At 41.7% G+C, this 27,419-nt stretch overlaps 2 protein-coding genes across 8 annotated transcripts in view; both read right to left on the bottom strand.

Annotated features, from left to right (window-relative positions):
* The window catches only part of AK7 (adenylate kinase 7), a 66,384-nt gene extending 60,290 nt beyond the window's left edge, over nucleotides 1–6,094 (bottom strand). For all 4 annotated transcript variants that reach the window (XM_036279378.1, XM_036279388.1, XM_036279404.1 and 1 more), the window contains exons 1-2: nucleotides 5,993–6,094; nucleotides 1,798–1,983 (exon numbers count right to left, since the gene is read on the bottom strand). In XM_036279378.1, coding sequence (XP_036135271.1) covers nucleotides 1,798–1,983; nucleotides 5,993–6,094 — 288 coding nt within the window. The remainder of the gene's footprint in view (nucleotides 1–1,797; nucleotides 1,984–5,992) is intronic.
* Nucleotides 6,095–9,526: 3,432 nt separating this feature from the next.
* On the bottom strand, nucleotides 9,527–27,384 carry LOC118633103 (GSK3B interacting protein). Of its 4 annotated transcripts, none has more exons than XM_036266637.1 (3): nucleotides 27,354–27,384; nucleotides 14,690–14,948; nucleotides 9,527–11,287 (listed from the first exon to the last, which is right to left on the bottom strand). In XM_036266637.1, the coding sequence occupies exons 2-3, from the start codon at nucleotides 14,945–14,947 to the stop codon at nucleotides 11,126–11,128; spliced, it is 420 nt and encodes a 139-aa protein (XP_036122530.1). In that variant the 5' UTR covers nucleotide 14,948; nucleotides 27,354–27,384; the 3' UTR covers nucleotides 9,527–11,125. The 4 variants fall into 4 exon arrangements, with proteins under 4 accessions (XP_036122530.1, XP_036122521.1, XP_036122511.1 ...); XM_036266628.1 differs by lacking the exon at nucleotides 27,354–27,384 and adding an exon at nucleotides 27,020–27,125; XM_036266618.1 differs by lacking the exon at nucleotides 27,354–27,384 and adding an exon at nucleotides 18,155–18,172.
* Between the last annotated feature and the right edge of the window lie 35 nt (nucleotides 27,385–27,419).

The raw sequence follows: 27,419 nt of genomic DNA, 5'->3' as shown, positions 1-27,419 counted from the left end.
CTCCCTTGTAGGAACTAACTGCTTTTCTCTTGTTGCTTTTAAGATTCTCTCTTTGTCTTGCACCTTTTGTATTTTGATGATGATGTGTGTTGGTGTGGGCCTCTTGGGGTTCATCTTGTTTGGGACTCTCTGTGCTTCCTGGACTTGAATGTTTGTTTCCTTCACCAAGTTAGGGAAGTTTTCTGCCATTATTGTTTCAAATAGATTTTCGATTTCTTGTTCTCTCTCTTTTCCTTCTGGCACCTAAGATGCAAATGCTGGTATGCTTGAAGTTGTCCCAGAGGCTCCTTACACCATCCTCATGTTTTTGGATTCTTTTTCCTTTTTGCTGTTCTGATTGGGTGTTTCACAAATATTTATTGAGGACCCCTTTCTGTCAGTGGCTGCGCTAGGTGCTCAAGATGTACAGAAAGCAGGAGAATAAATGAGGCATAGTCTCTAGCCTAAAGGAGCTGATACTTATAGTCAGTGAGACCCATAATTGATAGATAGCAATGAAGTGTGAAAGTATTATGACCTATGCAGGTAAAGAATGCTAAGGTTGTAGAAGAAAAGGGCTCAGAATTCACCGCTGAGCCAAACCCGCCAGGGCAAGGGCTCAGAATTCAAACTGGGAGTGGGGAAGAAGTGAAAATCGTGGAGGGCTTCCTGCAGGAGATGGCAACCTGCGTTAAACCTGGAAGGATGAATAGGGCTGGCTGGGGGAGGGAAGAGGAAAGGCTGTTCCAGGGTACAGCATGTGCAAAGCTGTGTGGTAGGTTCTGGAGAGTATCAGGCAGCGTGATGGGAGGAGTTAGCGTAGGAGGGACACCCTTCTTGGAGGTACTGGAATGTCTCAGGACAAGGACTGTAGAATTCGCCATGCAGAGGCAGCAGTGTTTCTCAGTAAGACAGCAGTATAGTGGCATGTTATTCCCGAGTGGCCTAGTACTGAAGGAGATTTCCCTTTCACAGGCAGCACCCAGCATGGCACAGGGTTGTGTTGGGTAAGGCAGGGCAGAATACATCGTATTTATTTATTTATTTATTTATTTATTTATTTATTTATTTAATTAATTTTAGATAGAGTGGAAGGAAGGGAGGGAGAGAGAGAGAAACATCAATGGGAGAGAGACACATCGATTGGTTGCCTCTCACACAACCCTGACCTGGGGAGCAAACCTGTAACCCAGGTACATGCTCTTGACCAGTATCAAACCACAACCATTTGGTCCCTGAGCCGACACTCTAACCACTGAGCCAGGGGCAGAATACATTTTAAATACAGTATATAGAGAGAATTTTAGGAGTCTGAAAGTCCAAATTAGATTTATACTTTACAAGAATATCTAATTTAAATTCTTTAAAGTAGTGACAATGCTGATTAATTTCTTTTTCTTTTTCTTTTTTTTTTATCCTCACCTTTTGTGCATTTGTGGACATTTGTGCATTTATATTCACAAAGGGCAGGAGGGAGGGAGAGAGAGAGAGAGAGAGAGAGAGAGAGAGAGAGAAACATCAACGTGAGAGGGACACATTGACTGGTTGCCTTCCACACGATCCTGACCCGGGCCCGAGCGGACTGCAACCGAGGCACATGCCCTTGACCAGAATCAAACCCGAGGCTCATTGGTCCATGGGCTGACGCTCTACTGCTGAGCCAGACCGGCCAGGGCGGTGGGTGATTTCCTTTCAAGGACAGAGATGGGCCCACATCTTGTCCCTCACCATCCTGGGCCCCACACATTTGCAGACGACAGGGAATGAGAAGCAGAGGGTAAGGACAGAGGGCTTGGAGGTGGAGGCAGCAGGACTTACAGAGTATGTCTCCAGGGCAAAGCCAGGCTCAGGCTTCCCGGTGGACAGCGTGCCCACAATCTGGAAGGTGCCTTCCTTCAGTCTGGAGGAGGAGGCATCCAGCATAGCTGATTTGCTTTCATCTTCCTCTTCCTCTTCCTCTGTGATTTCTTCCAGTGACGCTCCCACCACGCAATTAGATAGAAACTGCAAGACAAGGGAAATTTTCCTGGTGAGGACCACACACGTTGCCGTTTGGGTGTCCAGGACCTGAAATCTCAAGGCAACAGCTCTTCTGTGCACTAGAGGATTATGCCATGTCCTCCTGGTCAGACCACTGCACCTTAACGCCAACATTTCAGGGGAGGCCAAGGCTGTAGGTTTACCTTCTCCAAGTTGACTGCGCTTACTCCTAGCTGTTCTTGGTACTGGGGGAATTTCTCTTATCTTGCAGTTAAAAAATAATCAGAGATCAAAAGGAGATAAAGTAAAAAGTTAGATTCTCTTCCCTGAGAATAGAAGCCAAGCTCCTGACCCTGCATGACCTGGGCCTTTGTGCGCCTTCATTAATTTGCGCAACACACATCGGTGGAGAGCTGACCGCCTGTGGGGCATTGTTCAGTTGCTGAGCGGGGCCACGTTCTGACCTTCACAGGCCCTTTCCTCTAGTGAAAAACAGGAAGCAGGGTATTTTACATGTGTATTGCTACGATGACAAACACAATCTTTGACCCTCAAATGGTAGTTGCTTCCTTCTTTTTTCCAAAGAAACTGAAACACTTCAGTGGACCCCAAAGTCTCGAGGGCGTGGAGCGCTACCGGCTGCACCAATGAAGTCAACGCTGGAGCTCCGGGGCCACTGCCCCCATCTCGTCCTCTGATAATGCCAAGCTGACTCCCACTCTGGAAACTTTGCCCTTGTAGTGACCCCTGAGAACTAGTCCCCCAGGCCTGGTCCTCACCCCGTGCCAGGTGAAAGAGCCTTTTTTTTTTTTATCCTCACCCGAGGACATTTTTCCATTTTTTGTTCAGGTAGAGTGGGAGGGAGAGAGAGGAACAGAGAGAGAGAGAGAGAAACATCGATGTGAAAGGGACACATCGAGTGGCTGCCACCCACACAACCAACCAGGGCCGGGGACACACTGCAACCGAGGTACGTGCCCTTAGCGGGAACCGATCCCGGGTCTCTCAGGACCGCAGGCCGACGCTCTAACCGCTGAGCCAAACCGGCCAGGGCCTGAAAGAGCCTTTGATGCCACTCTGTGAAGCAGCTGCTCTCGCCACCACTCAACATTCCACGGCCTCTTGCCCTGGGGTGTGTACTTACCACACCCTGAAATGTCGTGTTTATGGCTAAGATCTGGAGACAGCACAAGTGCCCATCAGTAGACGAATGCATAACAAAGCTGTGATACATGTACACAATGGAGTACTATGCAGCTGTAAGAAAGAAAGATCTCTTATCCTCTGAGATGACAGGGAGGGACCCGGAGAGTATTAGACTAAGCGAAACAAGCCAGTCAAAGACAAAGATCACATGAGCTCACTTATTTGTGAAATATAATGAACCAAAAAAAGCTGATGAACAAAACAGACCCAGAGACATAGAAAGGAGTACGGTTCAGACTGACAAACCTCAGAGGAGGGAGGCTGAGGGGAGGGATGAGAGAAACCAAAGAACTTATATGCATGTATGCGTAACCATGGACATAGACAACAATGTGTGTGTGTATGTGTGTGTGTGTGTGGGATGGGGAGGAGGGTTTCAATGGGGGAAAAAGGAGAAACATCTGGAACAAAAATTAATAAAAAAAATTTAAAAAGAAAAAAATGTCTTGTTTATTCTAAAAATTAGTGATTGTCTGTCTTCTGGGAGAGGCAGGGTCCTCGAGGGCAGCCACCATTTTTGGTCTTATTCCGCGTGCAGTTCTCTGTTCTCTGTGCCTGCCCTCGTGCCGGGGCTCATGGACAATCCCATCTGACAGAAGGGATGCTAGTGAAGTTTGTTGAGTGTCCTTTGAGACATTTTCTGTGTATAGATTATCTATCTTTTCTATATCTATTACCATCTTTCTGAAAGACACAAAAAAGTTCATACTACACCTATCTTTTTAATCCTTCCTTTCTTTGAAAATTATTTGTTATTGCATCGTTTTGTTTGTCCTTGTCTCTTCTTTCCCCCCTTTTCTGGTCATGTGGTCTTAGTCTCTTCTAGTAGATATCTGTTCTATATAATACATAAGCTATCGCATATATTATTTATCATAGATGATGACATGCTGTATAAAAATATACTATTTTGGTGGACAGCATTATGCTAAGTGAAATAAGCCAATCAGAGAAAGACAAATACCACACGATCTCACTTATTTGTGGAATCTAATGAACAAAATAAGTTGATGGACAAAATAAACCCAGAGACATAGAAAGGAGTAGGGTTCAGATTGACAGACCTCGGGCGGGGGATGGATGAGATGAACCAAATAACTTATACACATGTATGCGTAACCAATGGACATAGACAACAATACTGGGGGGGTGGGATGGGGAGGAGGGTGTCTAGGGGGGAAAAGAAGAAACATCTGTAACAAAAATAAATTAATAAAAATTGAAAATAAATAAATATTATTTTTGGACTTGTGGTCAACATGGCAGCACAGGCAAACGCGGTCCTCGTCTCCTCCCACAACCACATCAAAACTACAACTAAACTACAGAATAAGCATCATTCAGAACCACCTGACATCGAGCTGAATGGAAGTCCTACAACTACGGAATTAAAGAAGCAGCCACATCCAGACTGGTAGGAGGGGCGGAGGCAGACGGGCTGGGCCCACACCCACGTGTGGCGGATAAAAATCAGTAGGACACCTCGGCTGGGAAGGTCCTCCCTGAGAAGTGAGGGGTCCCCTTCCCACACCAGCCCCAAGCTCAGGGTTCCAGTGCCAGGAAGAGAAGTCCCCTGATCAACTCTAGATGAGACACTGGGTTGACCAGTGCCCCTCCGCCCCAATTCCTGTCCACCTGGAAAGTGTGAATCTCACCATATTTGGAAATAGGGTCTTTGCAGACGTAATCAGGTTAAATGAAGTTCCACCAGATGAGGGTGGCCTCTAATGCAATGACTTGTGTCCTTATAAGAAGAGGGCACTCAGGGGGGAGACATCACCATGTGAAGAAGGCAGAGTTTGGGGTGATGATTCTCTAAGCCAAGGGGTGGCGAGGACTGCAGCCACCAGAAGCCGAGAGAGAAGCCAGGAACCGATCTTCCCCTCAGGCCTCCAGCAGGAACCAACCTTGCTGACACTTTTATTTTCAATTTCTGGACTTCAGAACTGGGAGAGCATAAATTCCGTTGTTTTAAGCCACCCAGCTTGTTACCACAGTCTTAGAAAATCAGTAAGTCCTCCTCAGGGAAATGATAAAATCATGGCTTTCTTTTTACGACTGAACATTTTAAGATGAGGGGCCCCAGGGTCCTCTTTCCGAATATCTCCATTTTCCCAGAGGTGAAGCTGGTGAAGGGGGAAAAAGCTCAGTGGGACCCAGAACCCGAAACTGTCGGGCACATTGCGTATGCTCAAGCTGTATGTTGAAGGGATGGCTGAACGAACAACGCTTTGTGGGTGATATAACCATTGGACTAATTTTTAAATTTTTATTTTTCAGTTACAGTTTACATTCAAAATCATTTTGTATTAGTTTTACGTGTACAGCATGGTGGTTAGACAATCAGACACTTTACAAAGTGTTCCCCTGATATTTCCAGTACCCACTCGGCTCCATAGATAGTTATTAAAGTGTTATTGATTATATTCTCTATGCTGTTCTTTACATCCCCATTGACTAATTTGTACTTATATTCTTATCAGTTGCTTGCTTCAGGTGCTGTGGTGGGGCGAAAACAGAACCCAGTTAGGAGGTCAGAGACCTGGGCTCTATTTCCAAGTTCTGCCTCATTAACAGCGGAGGACCCAGGGCTGGACGGGCGATCTCAGGCAGGGGTGCGGAAGAGGACTTCCAGGTGGGGCGGTTGTCTAGCCTGGATTCGGACTGGGGTGCTGGGGGTATTGGCCGTGCCCAGGACGATGGACCCCTCCCTTAGGAGAGGCCCAAACAGCACCCCGTGGCACAGGCACCTCTCTGGGTTCGGGGACCTGGGGCGGTGGAAGGGGGGCGGGGGGCTAGGGTCCTGCTCTGAGCCACGGACGCTCACCTTCCCGATGTTTCCGCTGCTGTATGAGTCCAGCAGGTTTATAAACACCCTCTGGATCCGGATAACTTTCTCCGTCCGGGCAGCGACTTCTTCTTCAGCCATGGTGGGATCCTCGCTGGTTGCTAGGGAGAAAGCGTGCCTGTGGTTGCCACGGCGGCGGGGTCACCGCCTAGGGATTGCTGGGCCCCGGCCAGCTCTCAGGGGGCGGGGCCTAGGGCGCTGGGCGGGGCGTTCCTGGGGTGGGGGAGGGGCTCCTGGTTTTCCGTGCCGGTTGGGCTCGGTTCCGCATTGGGAGCCAGGTTGGCGTGCTTGTGCCTGTTCTCGCCTCTGCCTTGCCCTGTGCATGCAGCCCGGACCCCACTCTGCCCTACTACACGCCGTGTGCCCTCGGGCAGGGCGCGTCTTCCGTTCCTTTTCTTCTCTTTCATTCGGAAACTCTGGAAACACGTCCTGGAGTCCATTTGACAGGGAGGCCTAAAATTATTGAATCTGATGAGAAGGTAAAACTGCAGCCTAGGCCTCCCCTGAAATGTTGGAGTTAATGTGCAATGGTCTGACCAGGAGGACGTGGCATAATCATCTAGTGCAAAGAAGAGCTGTTGCCTTGGAATTTCAGGTCCTGGACTCCCAAACGGCAGCATGGGTGGTCCTAAACCGGCAGCCACTGCTGCTGGCCCATGGGGCTCAGCTGGTTTAAGGGTCATTTCCTAACAGTTGCGAATGACCTCTGGGGGTGGGGTGGGGTGGAGGCCGCTGAAGGCCACTGTGCAGGGGATTCAATCACCCCCATTCACACAGCGATGACAATTAGATTTTTATCTTTCCAAATAAGGTTGTACATGCAGTTGCCGAGATATACTGACAAATGAAAAGATGACAGTCAACTGATGACTACATCTTGCCATTCGTTATCTTGGAATAGCCTGAGTCTATCGAAATATTTTTGTGCTTTAAACATTAACGTGCTAAATGTAAATATTTAACACATGCAGCAATTTAAATGTTTAAAAATACTGATCGCCTCAAAAATTGGAGGTGTCCAGGAAGCTCCAGAAGACTTGGAGGCTCTGGGCTGTCAGGCTCTTAGACTTGGCCGTTACAGCTCTGCCGCCTTTTGTTGGAGGCTGGGACCCATTTTTTAACCTTTCCCAAGCTGTTAAATTGGCTGTAAAACAGGAGTGAAACCATCAGCCTGCAGGGCTGTTAGGATTAAATAAGACATGCATGAAAGCACTTTCTGAAGTGGTCTCCAAAGGTGAAATTGCTTTTTATTCTGTAAGCCTAAGGCACACTGCTGCAAATGGGAGCCTTTTTTTTTTTTTTTTTGTCTCCACCCACATTTTTTTTTTTTAATATACAGGTTTCATTAAAACTTCTGTTTTGATAAATTAACATTGTAATTTTACACTCAATTTTGGGAAAAGCTTGCTCATTGCAACATTATTTTAAAAAAAATGATCAACAATAAAGTGCTGTCGATTTAAATGTAAAAATTTTCATGCAAGACCAGTGCAAAGCTTGGACTATTTTTCAGCGTTCGTTCAAACTTGTTAGAAAAATATTCTATAATTCACTTGATGCCTTATTTCCAGATTTTTAGTTTGTCCCTATTGATAGGAAATTAAACAGGTACTTTGAAAGTTATCAACCGTAATGCTACTATATCTCAACTTCGTTTCATTCTTATAGTTGGCTCTACTGATAACAGGTAAATGTGCTAGTGCCATAGTTATAAGGGGATGGCTTTCAGAGAATTTTTAGGTTAGGAAAGGAGATTGTTACTTCTATTACATCAATTAACACATCTTTTTACTGTTCTTCCTTCCCTCTTTCAAAATCAGCTTTCATATAACCAGAGTTCAGGAGATGCGTTTATTAATGAGCACTAGGTGGGGTAAGCTGGTGGTCAGAAGACCCCAGTTCTGCCCCACTCTACTGCTCACAGGTGGGCTGCTGAGCAAGCCCCTCAATCTATCCAAGTCTCAGCTATGTCATCACAAAATAAAGGGGTTGAGGCAGAGTTCTGCAGTCAATGTGTCACATAGACTCTGTGGTTTTCTAACCTGTTCTCCCTTGACAATCAACACATGTGGTTTTGAACACTGGAGAGAATGTTGCACTGCCATAGGAGCAGATCATGATCTGCCCCCACACCCAGATTTGCTGTGTTGGAAGTGTAACAGTAGATTCTGGACCTGGAGGAATGGTGGGAACAGGGTCCCCATGGGAATGAGGTGTGCACTGTTTTCATAATCATACTGTCTCCTCAAGGATCCTGGGTATGGACACAAGTGAGCACAGCTTTGTGCTTTTGCTAGAGAGAAAGGTTCTTCAGCTCGCTTGAACCTCATATCTATTTCCCCTTCAATTGGTATACATAAGCAAATGTAGAAAATGTGAAAAAAATATAGAAAACGAAAATTACCTATCATACCACCCAGTGAGGACTATGAACATGTAGAATATTTTATTTAATTTTCCTATTACATAGAAGAGTATTTTCCAAAATAGATTAGTTTTATTTTTTCATGTAGTTTAATTTTTCCCAATTGCCTTTTTTTTCATGATTTTTAATGGCTGCATATTTTTTCATCAAGAGAATGTAGCATAACTTAATCACTTTTAAAGCCATTCCAATTTTTCATTAGAGAAAATGAACATCCTCGTGGTATATCTCTGCCGAAACCATCCGCCATGCTAGATTGCTAGGATATTACCAGTACAGAAGTTGTAAGCTTTGTAAAGGCTCTATTATCAATGTTTTCCAGAAAGGATTCACCAGTATATCCTCCAAGAGATATGAGTGCCCTGTCACTAAATCCTTACTGGTATCATTATATTTAAATAAGAGAAATTATTCAATTATTAGGTGAAATGGCCTAACATAGATAAACCTATCCCCCCCCTCCCTTTTTTGTTAATCCTCATCCGAGGATACTTTTTTCTACTGATTTTTTATCAAGAAATGGGAGGGAGGGAAGAACGGGGGTGGGGAGAAAGAGAAGGAGAAACACTGATGTGAGAGAGACACATGGATTGGTTGCCTCCCCCAAGCACCAGGCTGGGGATCTAACTGGGAATTGAACCCTCCTTCCTCCCCTCCCCCCCCATTTGGTTCAAGGGCCAATGCTCCAACCCCTGAGCCACAACCGGCAGGGCTTATCTTTCTTGAATTACTGGTCAGGAAGAATATATTTCAAATGGTTACGGGACATCTGTATTTTTTTTTTTTCTGAGTTGTTTGATATAATTTGCCCATTCTCATTTTTTTTTTTAGTTGATTTGTAAGAGTTATTTATTTAGAGCTATTTTTCCTTTAGAGGTGTAATCAAGGCTTAATTTATCTGCATAAAAATTTTAAACAATTTAGGTAAAGTTGAGGTTTTAATTTATAGTGGAGGTTTTTATATCAGTATTTTACTAAGTCTTCTCTTTGTATTCCTCTTTCATAGTAAAAGAAGAGCAACTCACCTCACATTAAAATGTAACAATACTGAATTAAAAAAGGGAAACAGAAGCTCTTGGAATCAATCATTTATCATAAAATGAACAATTTTAATTTTCAAACACAGTCACTTTTTCTGCATACTTAACTCAAAATGAATAAACAGAATTTTATTCAAACTTTACAAAGTCCTTTACAGTTAGCCTGAGATTAGCATGAGAAAGTTCAACCTGAAGTTAGACTTCACTGCCCAAACAGTTAAGCATCTGAAAATAAAGCTGAGAATGAATATGCATTATAAACCATAATGAAAGCATTCCTATGAAGTTTGACAATAAATAGTGACCAGAACCAAACTAATTTGCTCTGGTCTATATACTCTTCAGAGCCTAAAAGTACCTATTACTTGATAATGATTAAAAATAAAAAGCCTGCAAACGATAAATTTCTGGAGTGTCCAAATGCAGAATTTTAGTTCGACATTTCTAACAGCTGCTGCTTTCGACTATTATTTAAAAAAAGACGACTTCCCCAATCCTTGCTATTCAACATGTTCCTGAAAACACGTAGCAGCATGGTATAGTTTATGAAGTTTATAAATATTAGTACCTGTAATAAAATATAAAATACAGATTCTCCCCTTTTTAAATATTAAGTCTCGGAATGCTTCCTTCATCCTTTGGTTTTCAAACCCATACAATGCACTCGTGTTACATTGTGGATTTAGCATCGAGACGGAACACTGTACATCTGTTGGGGAAGGAGGGGCGCTGCGGGAATACCAAAGTACTACATTATAGAAAGTAAACGTTGAAGCAAAAATACTTTCTGAATATATACTGTACATCATGTAAACAAACATTCATAAGAATCAACACAGGCCAAAATATTGTTTTTTAGGAAATCAGAATCTTCTTTTAAATCCCACACATTGAAGATGCTTTTTGTTAAGAATGGAGTCCGTTCCTATATTTGCTTATGTGCTTAAATACCTTGAAAAAAGTAATTATTACATTCATTTGCTCACGGTTTGTCCTCTTAGTTGGCTGGCTGTTGCAAACAAGGAATACAGAACTATTTCAGCCCCTGTTGTTCATTTAATACTAGCTAAGTAATATATAATTAATTCATCTTTATCAATCCATATCAGTAATATAAATAGATTAAGTGAATCAGTGAATTTCAAAATTTGTGCAGGGGAAACTGGTTGATAATTTGTTTCCAGTAAGGCTAGTACTAAAATAATTAATACAAAGTTAGTCCAAGCTAGTAGTAAACCCCTGATTTAGCAAGCTGAATCAAAGTTTGCATTTAGGTCATTTTAAATCCTATATTACTGTGCAAATCCAGAATTTCCCGTGTAAGAGAGAGTGCTGGCAGCATCAAAGCCCTGGAATAACAAATGAAATACTGATTTGGTTTTGAAATGCAGAGATACTATATGAAGAAATCTGAAGGTCTTAATGATGGTATCATAGCAATGGCCTCAGGATTCCCTTAATGAATCAGACTCAAAAAAGACAATCATTAGTCACTAATGTTGTGAGTCAAAAGCCAAATTTGAAGCAAGAAACCATAAAGACATAAAACCAAAGATGCATTTTCTACTGTGACCATATGCAAGAATTTCAAGCTTTATGTCAACATTTTGTCCTAGCAGCTGCCCCCTCTAAAAGGAAAAAGCTTAGTCATGACTGTCCATCCCTTTTCAAAGCTTCCAGTCTTTGAAGGAGTGCGTTTCCAAAGGCATCCCGGTAGGCAGGGCTGAGCGTATCCAACAGGGAGTAGACTGTTTCATGGTAGGGAGTCTGTAAATGATCATCCACCTGGTCAAAAGCATAACCTACTATCTGTAAGAGAACATTGAATTCAATAATTAGATTTCATCTTGGTACAGACAGCAAAAACCAATTGTTTACATTCTCTAATGACACTTTTTCAATCAACTGTTAAAAGATGCATATTTTAATACAATCTTTAATATTTTAGCAATTTATAACTTATAGATTTCTAAGATTTTTTTTTTTTATCCTCACCCGAGGACATTTTTCCATTTTTTGTTCAGGTAGAGTGAGGAAGAGAGAGAGAGAGAGAGAGAAACATCGACGTGAAAGGAACACATCGAGTGGCTGCCACCCGCACGACTGACCAGAGCCGGGGACAAACTGCAACCGAGGTACGCGCCCTTAGCGGGAACCGAACCTGGGTCTCTCAGGACCGCAGGCCGATGCTCTAACCACTGGGCCAAACCGGCCAGGGCTAACCTATTCAAAACGCTCTCTTTATAATTTTTTTCTTAAAATTTTAATGGTTTGATTTACTTATTTCTGGTCCTAAAACAAATGTAAAAATAGAGAAAAAATTTAAAAAGCCACTAAAAACATTGTTTTACTTTTATAATCTAAAACATGCTTCAATTTAATTCCACATATATTGACAGTCTGCTACATAAAGTCACTGTAATAAATATTATTGGTTTACATTTTTATCACTACTGCTGAGCCACACTGGCCAGGAGTGTTTGGACTCTTTTTATAAATAATTCTAGAAAGGCCCGGCTGGTGTGACTCACTGGTTGAGTGTCGACTAGTTTGATTCCCGGTCAGGGCACATGCCCAGGTTGTGGGCCCGATTCCTACTGGGGAGCATGTAGGAGGCGGCCAATCAATGTTCTCTCTCATCGATGTTTCTATCTCTCTCTCCCTCTCTCTCTAAAATCAATAAAGAAAAAAATCTATTAAAAAAAAAAGAATTCTAGAAAATGTTTATAGCTTTAATCCTCCTTTATAACTAGTTATCTGAAAGGCCATTTCACATTACTAATACATCACTTATCTAACAGGGAAACAAACTCAAAACTCGGTGAGATAAAAGGGAATGTTATTTTTTTTCCTTAAACATACCTAAAGCTTTTCTCTCCACCAAGATTATAAGATATACCACAGTTCACCAGCACAGTATAGGCCAAAATTACTTTAGTTTTATTGACCTGACTAAAGCTTGTAAATTGCCTCTATAAATGCTAACTTTTTATGACATCTATTCAAGCCACTCAGAAGATGCAAGTTTATGTTAGGAACAGAAGTGGCGGTGTTGTTCTAATGAGAGCAGAGGCAGACCGCCAGGACGATGGCTCCCACCCTTCAGAACCACGCTTCACGGCTGCACTTCCCTCGGCGTATGCAGCCCCTTCCCCGCGGGGCTATGTCCCAAGTCTCCCCAGCCGATGCCTGAAACCACAGAGAGGACCAAGCCCTACCTGTACTGTTTTTCCCTATACACACATACCTATGATAAATTTTAATTTATAAATTAGGCACAGTAAGAGATTAAGTAATGATAAAATAGAACAATAATAACAATATACTGTAGTAAAAGTTCTGTAAACATGGTCTCTCTCTCTGATAATGGATCTGAGGCCTGAGACAGCTACCACGTGACTAACGAATGGGCAGTGAATATAGTATGAATATGCCGGACAAAGGGATGTCCTGGGCAATGTAAAGCAAGATGGCACGAGATTCCATCACACTACTCAGAAAGGCATGCAACTTGACACGTAGAGGGGTGGGCAAAAGTAGGTTTACAGTTATGAGTTCATGAAACAGTTTATTCTTGTATTATTAATTATTGTATTATTTGTTTTTTTTATTCTTTTTATAGTTATTATTTTGTACCCTTATGATTTATCTTTTAGGTAATGATGGCTGGTAATTTAACCTACTTTTGCCCACCCCTGTATAAATTGCTTATTTCTGGTATTTTCCATTTAATATTTTCAGACCGTGGTTGACCACAGGTAACTGAAACTGCAGATGGGGAGGGGCCACTGTATGACAGTTCTGTTTGCCCTTTTCTTATCTCTGTGAGACTGGTCTTCCTACTGGAGAGGGATCACGTCTTACTCATATAGTCTCATTTCTAATTCCTGACACAGAATGGTTGCTCAATGAATATCAAGTGAATCAGACTGAAAAAATATTTAAGTACCTACATGATCTGATATTTCTTTATTCTATATTCATATAATCATCCTCCAATCCCTTTTAGATTTTTAATCAGACTCAGAAAGGTTGACTGACTTAGCCAAGATCATTCAAATTCTGACTCTGATGAGAACCACAGCTACCTTAGAATTAACCAAAGTAGAATAGAATTAATTTATCCAGGTTCATTTATCTCTACTTTTGATTTGCCTATTTCTATTTAAGATCCATTTGTAAAGACTACAAGCTTTTAGTTCAAATTCAGGAATTTAGAAAGGAGTGTACAAGAATTAGTTAATTCAGGGATTGCTTTCTAAGCTAGCAGCTGAGAGGAGACTGAGCATAATGCGGCTGCTGGCTGTGCAGTCTGCTTTGAGGTAAGTGATCCTCTCTCTAACAAGGAACATACACAACATATGATTCATATACATCTTAAGGAAACTGAATCTAGCAAAATAAAGAAATGTTCATTTAGCCTTTGAACATATTATTATATAACATTCTTATTTGCTAAGGCCTTGGCCTCCACCTTATGATTGATTCTGTGCAACTTATGGGGATCACTCTTAACTTACATAGAAACAGAAAAGTCAGAGATCTTTGACTAAGATAGAAAATTAATTAGTAAAGTTAAAACCAAATTTTGGAGTTTCTAATGATTATTTCTTTTATAACAGTAAGTTTTTTTCCCTTTTTAATGAAAAGTTGGTTTCAGGTGGTACTTTCCACTATTCTAAACTCAGGATTCTGGTTTAAAGGATGTAAGGAGGTCACTGCCTAGAAAAGCTCCCATGTAATAAAGAGCCACTAGGACACTCTTGGAAATTTGGAGGCGCAACTGTGTGCTGTGACTCGGCTGGATCGGAGAGCTAGGGAGCAGTGGAGCAAGCACGCTGTTTTAATAGAAGAGATATTTATAAGAGTGGAAAAAAGTCCTCTCAATACAACGACTGCAGAGCTCGGCCAATGCAGGGAATGCATAATTCTGGTGGACATATTTAGCTATAGATAAGAAATAAGTTGATTTTGGGGGTGATAATTAAAACAAAGTAACACTGACAATCAAATTTTAAAAAATTTCCATTTTCCCATGTTGATGAAAGATTTGAGCATTATAAAAAATTCCTAGATAAAAGTTTTCCTTAAAAAAATCTTGAAAGCTACATAGTGTTCTCATTTAACACTCGTTCACATTCCCTGACCCCTCTTTGATAAAGTGATAAAGATATAAATAATTTCCTTTTTCAAAAGAGAAAAGGCACTTACCTTCAGCCCTGCTTCAGTGAGCTCCAGGCAGTATCTGTTCCTTTCTCTAGTTTCCACATTGATATAGGCCACATCATCTGCACAGCGCAGGGTTTTTGAGACAAACATATTGTTAACAGCAAAGAGAACGTCATTTACAACTGCTTCAGCTTCTAGCTTCATGTCTTTCATATCAGTTCCTTCAAAGCCGTTAATCTCTGCATTTTCTTCAAATCCTGACATACTGCTTAGCTCCATGGGGTTACAGTCTGTTTCCATTCTGCAAAAAAAAGTAGACATAAAACATTACAGAATAACATTCCAAATGTTATTGTTTGATTAAAAGTACCTATGCCACCCTGACCAGTTTGGCTTAGCTGTTAGAGCGTTGGCTGAGGACCAAAGGGTCGAGAGTTTGATACCTGATCAAGGGCATGTACCTGGGTTGCAATTTCAATCCCCGGTCCTGGTGGGGTCATGTGGGAGGCAACCAATCGATGTATCTCTCTCACATCGATGTTTCTCTCTCTCCCCCCCTCCCTACTTTTCACTCTAGCTAAAAATCAATGCAAAAATATCCTCGGGTGAGGACGAAGAAGAAGAAGAAGAAGAAGAACAACAACAACAACAACAGTACCTATGCCTTACAACTGCTACTTAGTAGAAAACATTAACTAGTTAATGACTTTTCTGGAAAATATTGTTTAAAACCATTTCTAATTGTTTTTCACAGCAAAATTATAGACATAGATTTTTTTAAAAAAGAGCCTTTATTCTCTACCTCTACCCAAAAGGTTAATTCCTATATTGATAAGAATTGAGAATGTTAGTTTTCATTTACACTTTTTTTTTCTTTATTGATTTTTTAGAGAGAGAGGAAGGGAAGAGAGACAGACACATCAATGAGAGGAAACACCGATCAGCCACTTCCTGCATGCCCCCCACTGGGGATTGGGCCCATAACCTGGGCATGTGCTCTAACTGGGGATCAAATCGGCAACCTCCTGGTGCATGGGTCAACGCTCAACCACTGAACCACACTGGCCGGGCAAGAATGTTAGTTTTTAGCGATTTCAAACAATGCCTCAGTAAAAATCTTAGTATGTACTTGTTTTTAAATGTGTAATTATTTTTCTAGGGTATTTAGAACTAGACTTGCTGATTCAAAGCATATGCTCATTTTATCTTTCAATAGATAATGCTGACTTACCCTTAAAGAAAAAAACACAAAAATAAAAAAACTACTTATTTGAACTCCACCAAGAGAATATGAAAGGCTATCCTCTTTTATGATCACATTCTTTCTAATATTTTTTAATATTTGCCTAGATGAGAGGCAAAGAATGATGTCCTCAGCCACTGACCTCCCAACCTCAGAGAAACTGAATAAAAAATCTCTGGTTGTTTTTTTGAATATTTTTTCAGAGCTTCTGGGTGATTCCACAGTATAGTCTCTCTAAACTATTAGCAAAAAATCTTAGAGAGCTAGAGTTCCTTTAGCTGTGTGTCATTTACACGGTCTAAAAGTGAAAAGCATGCCCGGCCAGTGTGGCTCGGCTCGCTGAGTGCCGTCCCAGGAGCTGAAAGGGTGCCAGCTCGGTTCCCGGTCAGGGTACACGCCCAGGCTGCGGGTTCGATCAGTGCTTCTCTCATATTGATGTTTTTCTCTCTCTTTCTCCCTTCTTCTCTAACAATCAATAAAAACATATTTTTTAAAAAGTCAAAACTATTTGCTAAAGGCAAATCATAATAAACTACATAAACCTATTTAAAAAATTACATAACAAATGTACAAATAATATATTCCTCCAGTCCTATTTCACCTAATGGTATGTTTTAAAGATCCTTAGCACTTTTCAGAATTAGTCACACTCCTAACAATACGAGTTAATTACAAATTTATTTTTATTTTTATTTTTTGTCCTGACCTGAGGACATTTTTGCATTTATCTTCAGATAGAGTGGGAGGGAGAGAGGGAGAAAGAAAGCAAGAGAAACATCGATGTGAGAGAGACACATCGAGTGGCTGCCACCCACACGACCCCAAACGGGGCCGGGGAGAAACTGCAACCAAGGTACATGGCCTTAGTGGGAACTGAACCCGGGTCTCTCAGGTCTGCGGTTAACTCTAATCGCTGAGCCAAACTGGCCAGGGCATAAAAAGTTTTTTTTAAATTATTTTTATTAATTTGTTTTTGTTACAGATGTTTCTCCTTTTCCCCTTGACACCATCTTCCCACCCCATCCCCAGCGTTGTTGTCTATGCCCATTGGTTATGCATGCATGCACACAAGTTCTGTGGTTTATCTCTTCCCCAAAACCCCCTCTTCTGAGGTTTGTCTGTCTGTACCCTACCTCTATGTCTCAAGTTAATTAAAATTTACCAATTATTGCTGGATCAATTTGTCAGATAACTGAAATCTAATACTGACTTACTGTATAAGATAGTAAAAACATTTGTTTTCTAAAAATTTCTACTTTACTCAAAAAATAATCATTATACTCCTTTATACTTGGTTTTATGTATACAAAATGAGCTCATTTTATTTTTTTTACAGAGTCAGTTTGAGAAACTTGACTGTCCACTATAAATCTCTTAATATCATGAATACCAAAACATATTTGGCTTCAGTAATCAAGTATCTCAGTTACAAGAAAAACATATTTATATGAGACAACTTGGCAGTATAGAAAGTTTTTATTTATTTATTTTAATCCTCACCTGAGGATATTTTTCCATTGCTTCTTAGATAGAGTGGGAGGGAGAAAAGGAGGGAGAGAGAAACATTAATGTGGCAGAGACACAATGATTGGTTACCTGCTGCACAACCATGACTGGGGCTGGGGATTGAACCTACAACCCAGGTATGTGCCCTCAACCAGGAATTGAACCAGCAACCCTTCGGTCCATAGGCTAATACTCTAACTGCTGAGCCAAACCAGCCAGGGCAATACATAAAGTTTTTAAGCAAGAGTCTGGTTCATTACAATTAGGACCTTAATGACGGAGGATCTAATACTTGGATGGAAGAAATCCTCATGGGTCAGGAAGTAGGTCATCAAATTGTTGTTATGTAATAATTAGCACCGAGGGGCAAAAAAAGAGAAAGACACCTTTCCCAAGACTGAAGAATATTTTTCTAAAATGTCTTTGAATGACAGACCGAAAAACAAAAAAAAAAAAAGCAGACATTCAGAACTTTTGATGATAATATACACAAATAAAAAAATAGAATTTATTATTGAAGCATTATATAAGTTGATAACATTTTAAACTCTTACTATTTTAAGGTATTATTATAATTTTTGTTGTTGGTTGTAATGGGTCCTTATTTATCAATATCCTTTTCCCTTCCTAATAGCACCCAGACTTTCCAAGGGGAATCGTAATGTCCCTTTCTCCTATTGAGTAATTTGGGTGAGATAGACCCCAACCCCAGTTATAGTGCCCTAAACCAATCAATATATGAAATTCTTTCTGATCACCTTAATCCAGAGCCGAGCACAGAGCTGCAGCTATTTCTGGCAGCCATCCTGTGATGGTGCTGACAACTGGAAAAGAACACAGCCAAAGATTCCCTGAGAAATGTTGCCAGAGCCCTGATGGCTGCCCAAACTGCACTTTTCAGTTATTGGAGCCAATAAATTCCCATTACTTACTGGCAACTGAGAGTATCCTAACTGACTTAGGAGACTACCAGAAATGAAAAGCAATGACTGATCTAGCTCTTCAACAGCTTTATAGAAGGAAGTTAAAAAAAAAAAAGGAACCTGATATTTTTGTGCTTGTCATATAGAAAGTGCTTATAAAAGCTCTGTAGAATTTGAATATCAGTATTTGTCGATATTAGTTTCACACTGCAGCTGTCACAAATTATCACAAACTTAGTGGCTTAAAACAACACAAATTTATTTTCTTACAATTCTGGAGGTCTTGTCAATTTAACTCTAAGTTTATTAATCAAATATCATAATACACTGTGCATCTATATATCCAGCATTTTTCTAACCAGTGGAACACTAATTAAAGTTGTTTAATGGTAGCTTACAGCCTAATTTGGCACATAAGACAGGTACATTAAATATGTACACAACTATTAACACCATGCACATTCATTACAATTATAACCTAAGAAATGTACTTGATTGTAGGTGGCAGATAATGAGAGAAAACAATGATATGCCTTGGTCCTACCACAAATTTACCACTAAACTTGTATGAACTTAGGCTGGTCATGTAACCTCCATGGACTCATGGATTTTTTTTTTTGTGTGTGTGTTCAGAGAGAGTGGAAGGAAGAGGAAGAAACATCGATGTGAAAGGGACACATCGAGTGGCTACCTCCTGCATGATCCAACCAGGGCCAGGACAAACTGTAACCAAGGTACATGCCCTTAGCGAGACCCAAACCCAGGTCTCTCTGGACTGCAGGCTGATGCTCTAACTGCTGAGCCAAACCAGCCAGGGCACGACTCACGGTTTTTTTTTAATCTACAAAATCAGGAGAATAGGAAATTCTTTACTGTTCCTGAGAGCTCTAATATTCCATGATCTAGGACATAATTATTGATTATGATGGGGCTTGACTCATGGAACACGTCAGTCAAAATTGGTGTTGAATGAACACAAATGAAGAGTTACAGTGAAGCTGAGAATTCTGAAGAATTCTTCACAAGGAGTAATGCATAAGCATGAGTCTGTACAGGGTGTGGCAGGAATTGTTAACTGAGGAAAATGTTAACGGAGTAACAGAGATAGCCTAATTTGACAGGGTGCTGATACCTAGAGAGGGGAAATTGATTTTGATACAACAGGCTGTTTTAAGCTCTTGAGAATAAGAATAGAAATCTTTATATTTGAAGTGGGTTTCTTGTAGGCAGGATAGAGTTTGGTCCTGCCTTTTTATCCAATCTGGCAATGTCTACCCCTTAATTGGGGTGTTTAGATCATTTACATTTAATATGATTATTGTGATTAATTAATATGATCATTATCTATCATGCTGCTTGTTTTTCTATTTGTCCCATCTGTACTTTATTTCCTTTTCATTATTTTTCTGCCTACTTTTGGACTAGTTCTTAGGGTCCCAGTTTTTTTTTTTTTTTTTTTTTTTAAGAGACTTAGATAATAAGAAAAATGTATTTTACAGTAGCCATATAGTTACTATTTCTGGTGCCCCTCATTCCTTTGTGTTTATCTGCATCTATGATCTGCCTGATAGGTTTCCTTCAACATTTCCTACAGTATGAACCTGCTGCTGTTAAATTTTTTCAGCTTTTGTATATAGAAGCAGTCTTCCTTTAGGAAAGGTATTTTTGCTGGGTATGAAATCCTAGGTTGACAGTCCCCCCCCTTTCAAGATTTTAAAGATGTTTCTCCTCCTCATAAAAAAATTTTTTTTTTATCCTCACCCGAGGACATTTTTCCATTTTTTTGTACAGATAGAGTGGGAGGGAGAGAGAGGAAGAGACAGAGAGAGAGAAACATCGATGTGAAAGGGACACATCGAGTGGCTGCCACCGCACGACCAACCAGGGCCGGGGACAAACTGCAACCGAAGTACGTGCCCTTAGCGGGAACCGAACCCGGGTCTCTCCGGACCGCAAGCCGATGCTCTAACCGCTGAGCCAAACCGGCCAGGGCAAGATGTTTCTCTATTATCATCTTACTTGCATTATTTCCTACAAGAAATCTGATGCCATTGTTATCTTTATTGCTCTTGGTCAAATTTTCTTGTTTCTTTTGCTTGGGGGTTCGCTGAGCCACTTGCCTATGGGTTTATAGTTTTTAACAAAGTTCAAAAAACATTGGCCATTATTTAAACATTTATCTGTCCCTTCTCTCTTTGGGAACTTCAATCTCATAAATATTAGTCCAAGTGAAGCCATCCTATTCCTCACTGCTAATTATTTTTGTTTCTTTAATCTTTGTGTTTCACTTTCAAAAATTTCTATTGCTGTGTATTCAGGTTCACTAATCTTTTCTTCTGCAGTGTCTAATCTCTTCTACTTGAGTCTTAAAAAATTTTTACCCCCAAGTTTCTACTTAATTTGCTCAATCTTTCCTCTAGTTTTTCTAACATATGAATAGTTGTAATGTGTTTAATATCCTTGTCTACTAATTTCACTGTTATTTCTAGGTTTGTTTCAAGTGATAGATTTTTTTCCTCATTACGGGTTGTAATTTTTTACTGGATTCTAGCCTATGAGTTTTACCTTGTATGGTGCTGGATATTTTTATATTCCTATAAGTATTATTGAGCATTGTCCTGGAATGTAGTTAAATTATCTGAAAAGAGCTCGATCCTTTTGAGTATTGCTTTTAGGCTTTTAAAGGTGGTATCAAAGCTGCATTTAGTTTCTAGTTAATTCTGCCCCATAATGGATGCAAAACCTTTGTGAGTACTCTACCCAATGCCCTATGAATTATGAGGTTTTCCATTCTGGGTGATAGAAACAGGAACGGTCCTTGGTCTTTTTGAGTTCCAAAAAGTCCTCTGGTTCTCTTGGGTAGTTCTTTCCCCAGCCCTGGGTAGCTTCCTCACACCTAGCTGTTGATCACCACTGAGCTGCAAGTTGAAGGGGGACCTTCTATATATCTCTATAGCTCTCACTCTATAAAGCTGTCAACTTTCCAATACTCTGTGCTAGCTGCCTGTGGAGTACTAACTCTATAGCCTCAATTCAGAAAGACTACCAGGCTCTACTTGGGTTTCTCCTCTCAGTACCGTGCCTGGAAATTCTCTCTTGGCAATAAAATGGACAACAGAGTCATCTCATTTGTATCTTGCCTCCCAGGGATCACTGTCCTTCACCGCCTGATCCAGTCTTAAGAACAGTTGTTTCATATATATGTGTTCACTTTAAAAAATTGTAGGTGAAAGAGTAAATCTGGTTTCTGATAGTCTATCTTAGCTGGAAGTAAAAATCCCAGTAACCTGTTTTGAGCTAACTTTGCCATCTTACCATATCAGTTTTTCTTTCATTGATTTTGTCTCTCCTATACTACTTTACATTAACTTTAATATCTTGTTGGTTTCTTCATTAATGAGATAAATACATCTTGACACGATTACTATATGTTTGTATGTGACCCATTTTTTCACTTTAAAAAATGTGTACTTTGACACTACTTTTAGACTTTCACTCTTTCAAACTTCAGCTCAGATACATCTATTTCAGGATTCCGTATCTGATCTCATGATAGAGTTAATCACTATTCTCTTTCTGCAGAATCTCTGCACTGGTCCTGCTGTACTTATCATACTCCCTTTTAAATGGGGGCTTGTGATGTCTATATCACCAGCAGAGAGTCTGGCATAAAGCAGGTCTTCACTGAATATTTTCTGAATGAAAAAACAAACAAAAAAAACCCTAATTCTCTGAATCTCAAAATGTAGTACTCAACCTTGTGACAAGGGGTATACAAAGCTACAGGAAAAACTTGGTAGACATTCTTAGAAAATACATACCACTGTTATAGTAACAGTATTATGGAGTACTATGCAAAACTGTCTAGAATTTATTTATTTTTTATCCTCACCCGAGGATATTTTTCCATTTTTTGTACTGATAGAGTGGGAGGGAGAGAGAGGAAGGGAGAGAGAGAGAGAAACATTGACGTGAAGGGACACATCGAGTGGCTGCCACCCGCATGACCAACCAGGGCCGGGGACAAACTGCAACCAAGGTACATGCCCTTAGCGGGAACCGAACCCGGGTCTCTCCGGACCGCAGGCGGGCGCTCTAACCGCTGAGCCAAACCGGCCAGGGCTCAAGCAACTGTTTTGAAAGTAAAGATAAAGAAAGGTGATTAATCATAAATAGCAACTTTTAGGCAAAACTAAAACTAGTTTAACCTTTATTTTCTTTTTTTTTTTTTTTTTTTTTTTTTAATCCTCACCCGAGGATATTTTCCATTTTTTGTACAGATAGAATGGGAGGGAGAGAGAGGAAGGGAGAGAGAGTGAGAAACATCGACGTGAAGGGACACATCGAGCGGCCGCCACCCGCACGACCAACCAGGGCCGGGGACAAACTGCAACCGAAGTACGTGCCCTTAGCGGGAACCGAACCTGGGTCTCTCTGGACCGCAGGCCAACGCTCTAACCGCTGAGCCAAACTGGCCAGGGCTTAACCTTTATTTTCTATACAATATTTAATGTTTTCAATAGTTCTGACATGTTTATTTTGAAGGAAACAGTTTAAATCAAAATCATTTGTATTATTACAAATATAAAGTACTTGTAATTAAAGTACAAATGGCTTATGATCCCATTTGTATAATGATTTATATAATTACTCTGCACCCTACTTTCAACAATGACAGAGACACACACATACAACCTAGTGATAACCAATCAAGCCAACAGAATTGTCTTGTACTTTTGTTGATTAAGTGGGGAGCTGAAGGTTAAGAAATATATAGCATTAATTTGATAAGCCTTTTCAACTGTTAATAAGTAGCAACACTACAACCCTATAAACAACTTTTCCTTCAAAACCAGAAACTGTAAATGAGTCTAAGAACTTAAAACCTTTTGAAATTGAATGCTTAAAAAAAAATCCAGCAATTAGTTTTTGTTTCTATATAATCCTCTAGGTTATATATGTAATTTCGTACTATATTTAAAGTACATTCTAACCAGCACAAAACAAATCAGTATCTAAAGAGACATAAACTAGAAAACCTGTTTGTTTTCCATTCAAACTCTAAACTGGCTTTTCACCAGGTTCCGATCAATAGTCTCTTGCCAGTGCCTTCAAAAACCAGAATATCTTACAGCTGCTGTTAGTTATTCTGCTAAATTGCATCACCTCGTATAATGTTTCCAAAATGATTCCTTATAACATCATACATAAATAATTTAGGAGCCACCCTGAGAAAAGAACAGCCAGAGATTTCAAGAGCAGTATATAGGTTCCAAATTTTCACTTTGAAAGACTTTTCATTGAATTACAACAGTGAGCTGACAGCTAGAAAGCAATGTCTTTTTATTTTTTGATTTTTTGGTAGTACGTGCTCCTAGCAGGAACCGAACCCGGGACTCTCTGGTCCGCAGGCCAATGCTTCAACCGCTGAGCCAAACCTGCCAGGGCCAATGTCTTTTTATTTTTAAATCTTCACCCGAGGATATTTTTCCATTTATTTTCAGATAGAACGGGAAGGAGAGAGAGAGAGAGAAACACTGATGTGTTTCAGACACATCGATTGGTTGTCTCCCGCATGACCCCAACCGAGGCCTGGGACCAAACCACAAACGAGGTACATGCCCTTGACCAGAATCGAACCCGAGACTCTTTGGTCCTCGCGGGCTGACGCTCTAACTGCTGAGCCAAACCAGTCAGGACTAGAAGGCAATATGTTAATCATGGCTACTTTTATTGTATTATACATCAGGCTGCAAAGTCCTCTCAACATGAACAGGAATTGATAAGGGGCTCTTGAACAGACTGATGGGGCTAGCATCTCAGCCCTGCTACTTAGTTACTCTGCAACTTGAGGCAAGATATTTTAATCTGTTACACAGCCCTCCTCTCTTAAATGAAGCTAACAAAAACCATCTACCTTTAAGGGAAACAGAACTAAATGAGTGAATATATGGAAGTACTTAACATGGTGCTGGGCACATGGTAAGCTCAAGACATATTACGTTAATTAATGTACACTAAAAATATTTAAAAATATCTTAAAAGATGAAAGAGCTGACCCTGCAACTCAAGCCATTTGACTGCAATTTCAGTGCTCTTTACACTATGTAGGGAGGCTGTGACTGCTGTCTTGTATGACAAGAAATGTGCGACGTGGGAACCCTAACATATTCCTGTTACATCAGGTACAATCCCCTAGATTATGTAATTTGGTATTATATTTTTTAAAAAGGCCAATGACATCTCACTGGCTTTTTCTTTTATTTCAAATGTTAACATAGATTTCTTTGAAGGATGACCCATTAGACATCCTTTTATAGAATTCTTAAAAAGTTCACATTGTTTGGTTGGTAATTCATCTTCCTCAATTAATGCTAGGTGTTAATATTTTGTGACAGTACTTTGATAACACACAAACATAGTACTGTGAATTAGGATGAGTTCGCATCTTATTTGAGCAAAAGTTGTAACGGCAGGTCCTGAACCTTAATATTTATGCTGAGTTTCTAAAAAGCATAAAATGTACAAGGCAACACACTTAACTTGAAGAGGGCATGTTTGTTCTAAAATCTCCCGATTTCACTTTCCTTTTCTGACACCTGAAATTCAAGGCAATCTATGGACAACCTAAATGTAATTCTACATTCCAAAATAAATCACTTGTTATTTAACATGTGAACCTGAAAGAAGTCAATTGTACCTATTCCTCAAAAGTTCAGTTTAAACCTCCCAAGGCCTATTCTAATTCCCTGCCAGATGAGATCCCATCTTTTCATTCCACTTTGATTATACTCCTTTTATAGCAAGTATCATAATTATTCACAAACATTTCTTACTATCTTCAAAATATATCCACAATCCAACTGTTTCTTACCATCTTCACTGCCACCCTCCAGTCCAAGCCACTGCCATCTTTTGCCTGGATGACTGCACTATCCTTCCAACTGGCCTTGCTGTTTCACCTCTGGTCCTCCCACACAAGTCTATTCTCAACACAGCAGTTAGTAAACAGGCCAGATTATGTTACTCCTCTCCTCAAACTCCTTCACTCAGAGTATAAGCCAAAGTTCTTACAATGGCCTAGGATGCAGGAAATGACCTGACCCTCACTCCATGCCCCCCCTTCCCCTCCTGTTATTTCTTGAACTCCCCACACATGCTCGTCATAGGGCCTTGCACTTGCTGTTCCCCTTGCCTGGAAAACAACTCTTCCAGGTACTCATGTGTCTTGCTACCTAGTTTTCTCCAAGTCTCTGATAAAATGTCACCTTATTAAAGAGAGGCCTTTCCTTACCCCTCTATATAAAAGTGACACATCTCTTCCCTCTCCATTCTCTTTACATTACTTTATTTTATTTTGCTTTAAAAGATTTTTTAAAATAGATTTTTAGGAAAGAAGGGAGGGGGGGGAGGGAGGGAAAAAGGAAGGGAGAGAGGGAGAGGGAGGGAGGAAGAGGAAGGGAGAGAGGGAGAAAGGGAGGGGGAGGAAGGGAGGGAGAGGGAGAAAGAGGAAGGGGGAGGGGAAGAAAGAGGGAGGGAGAGGGGAGAGAGGGAGGGAGAGGAATACCCACTGGCTGCCTCCTGCACACCTACCAGGAGTCAAGCCCACAACCTGGGCATGTGCCCTGACTGGAAGTGAACCTGCTCAGTTCATGGGACGAAACCCAACCAACCAAGCCATACCAGCCACAGCTATATTGCTTTATTTTAGTTTTTCCCACTAAGGCACTTATCAGCACATGGCATATGACTCAATTTGATTATTGTTCGTTTCCCCTGCCTTCAATAAAATGTAAACTCCAGGAGGGCAGGGCCTTAACTGGTTCAGTGTTGTATCCCCAGCACCTGCCAGTCCCTGGGCACGCAGGAAATCAGTAAGTATTTATGGAATAAAGGAGAAGATCTTTCACTGTAGAACATAAGCTCCTGGAAGGTTCTACCTGATTCCTCTTTACCCTTTTCACCTTACCAACTGCGAAGACTTTCGTTGAAGTGACAGAGAACGCTCGGGACAAGTCTACAAGGAACGAGGGGCACCGACAACCTAGGCAACTCCGCACTGGGCGGGGGGGCACCCTGGTTTTCAAACGAAAAGGTGGTTGTAGAGGGGGAACTCGAGCTCTCTCTCCGACAATATTTTGGGGGCGGTGTCAGTATTCCTAAGGCATTTACGAGTTACCGACGAATAAAATCCCCGTCATTGACTATTCTTTATTAAACTGTATGTAGCAGGGCTCTGTTAGGTGCGCGCCTCACTCATAGCATTTGATTTTCATGACCATCCTCGGAGGGTCGACATGAACACGCTCACTTCTGGCAGAGGCTCAAAGGGCAGTGCCGGGTCCAGAGAGGCTCGGCCGGGCGGCGGTGCCAGGCTGCTACCCCAGGACGCCTGGCTCCCGGGCCGGCGACACCCGCGCAGGCCTGGGGGCTGCTAAGTTCGGAGCCGGTCCCGCCCGCGCAGGAGTCGCCTCCGCAAAGGCAGAAACGCGATGGCGCAGATGCCCGGAACCGCGCGAGTGCTTCGCTCCTTCCCGCGAGGTCGGGAGGCTGGGGGCGGATCAGAGAAAGCAGTTGTGCCCCCAAACGCCTCGAAAACTCAAGTTTCTGGGCACGGGGCAGCACACCCAGGATGGAGAAAGAGCCCCGTGAGCTGCCAGCCGCCCCACAGGAGCGCAGATGAAGCTTTGGAAACAATACCTGAATGAGCCGGGTGGCGATCAGCTCGCCGACAATGGGCAATACCGGTCAATACTCGGCATGGGCGGCAGGGATGCGCGGCAGCGGCTGCAGCCCTCCCCGCAGGCCGGGGCGCTCCGAGCGCCCGTTTCCGGGGTCGGGGTTTGAGATGACCGGGACGGCCCAGGCCGGACCCGCCTCCGGACCCCTCTCCGCCCGGCACCGGGCCCCTTCTGCCACCGCCCCTCACGGTCCGGCCTGCTGCGCCGCGTCCCGCTCGGAGGGCCCCGGACCCGCCCTCCCCGCAGCTCCTCTGGGCGGCCGGCCGCCCGCAGCCAGCCCGGCGTCCGCTCACCTGCGCGCGCCCGGCGTCCTCCGGCTCTTCCCTCCCAGGGCGTCTGGAGCCAACCTGCGGCGCCGC

The sequence above is a fragment of the Molossus molossus genome, unplaced genomic scaffold (assembly GCF_014108415.1).
Source record: "Molossus molossus isolate mMolMol1 unplaced genomic scaffold, mMolMol1.p scaffold_m16_p_1, whole genome shotgun sequence".
NCBI lineage: Eukaryota > Metazoa > Chordata > Mammalia > Chiroptera > Molossidae > Molossus > Molossus molossus.
Note: the sequence above shows the minus strand (reverse complement) of the source record. Positions and strands in the feature narration are given on the sequence as shown.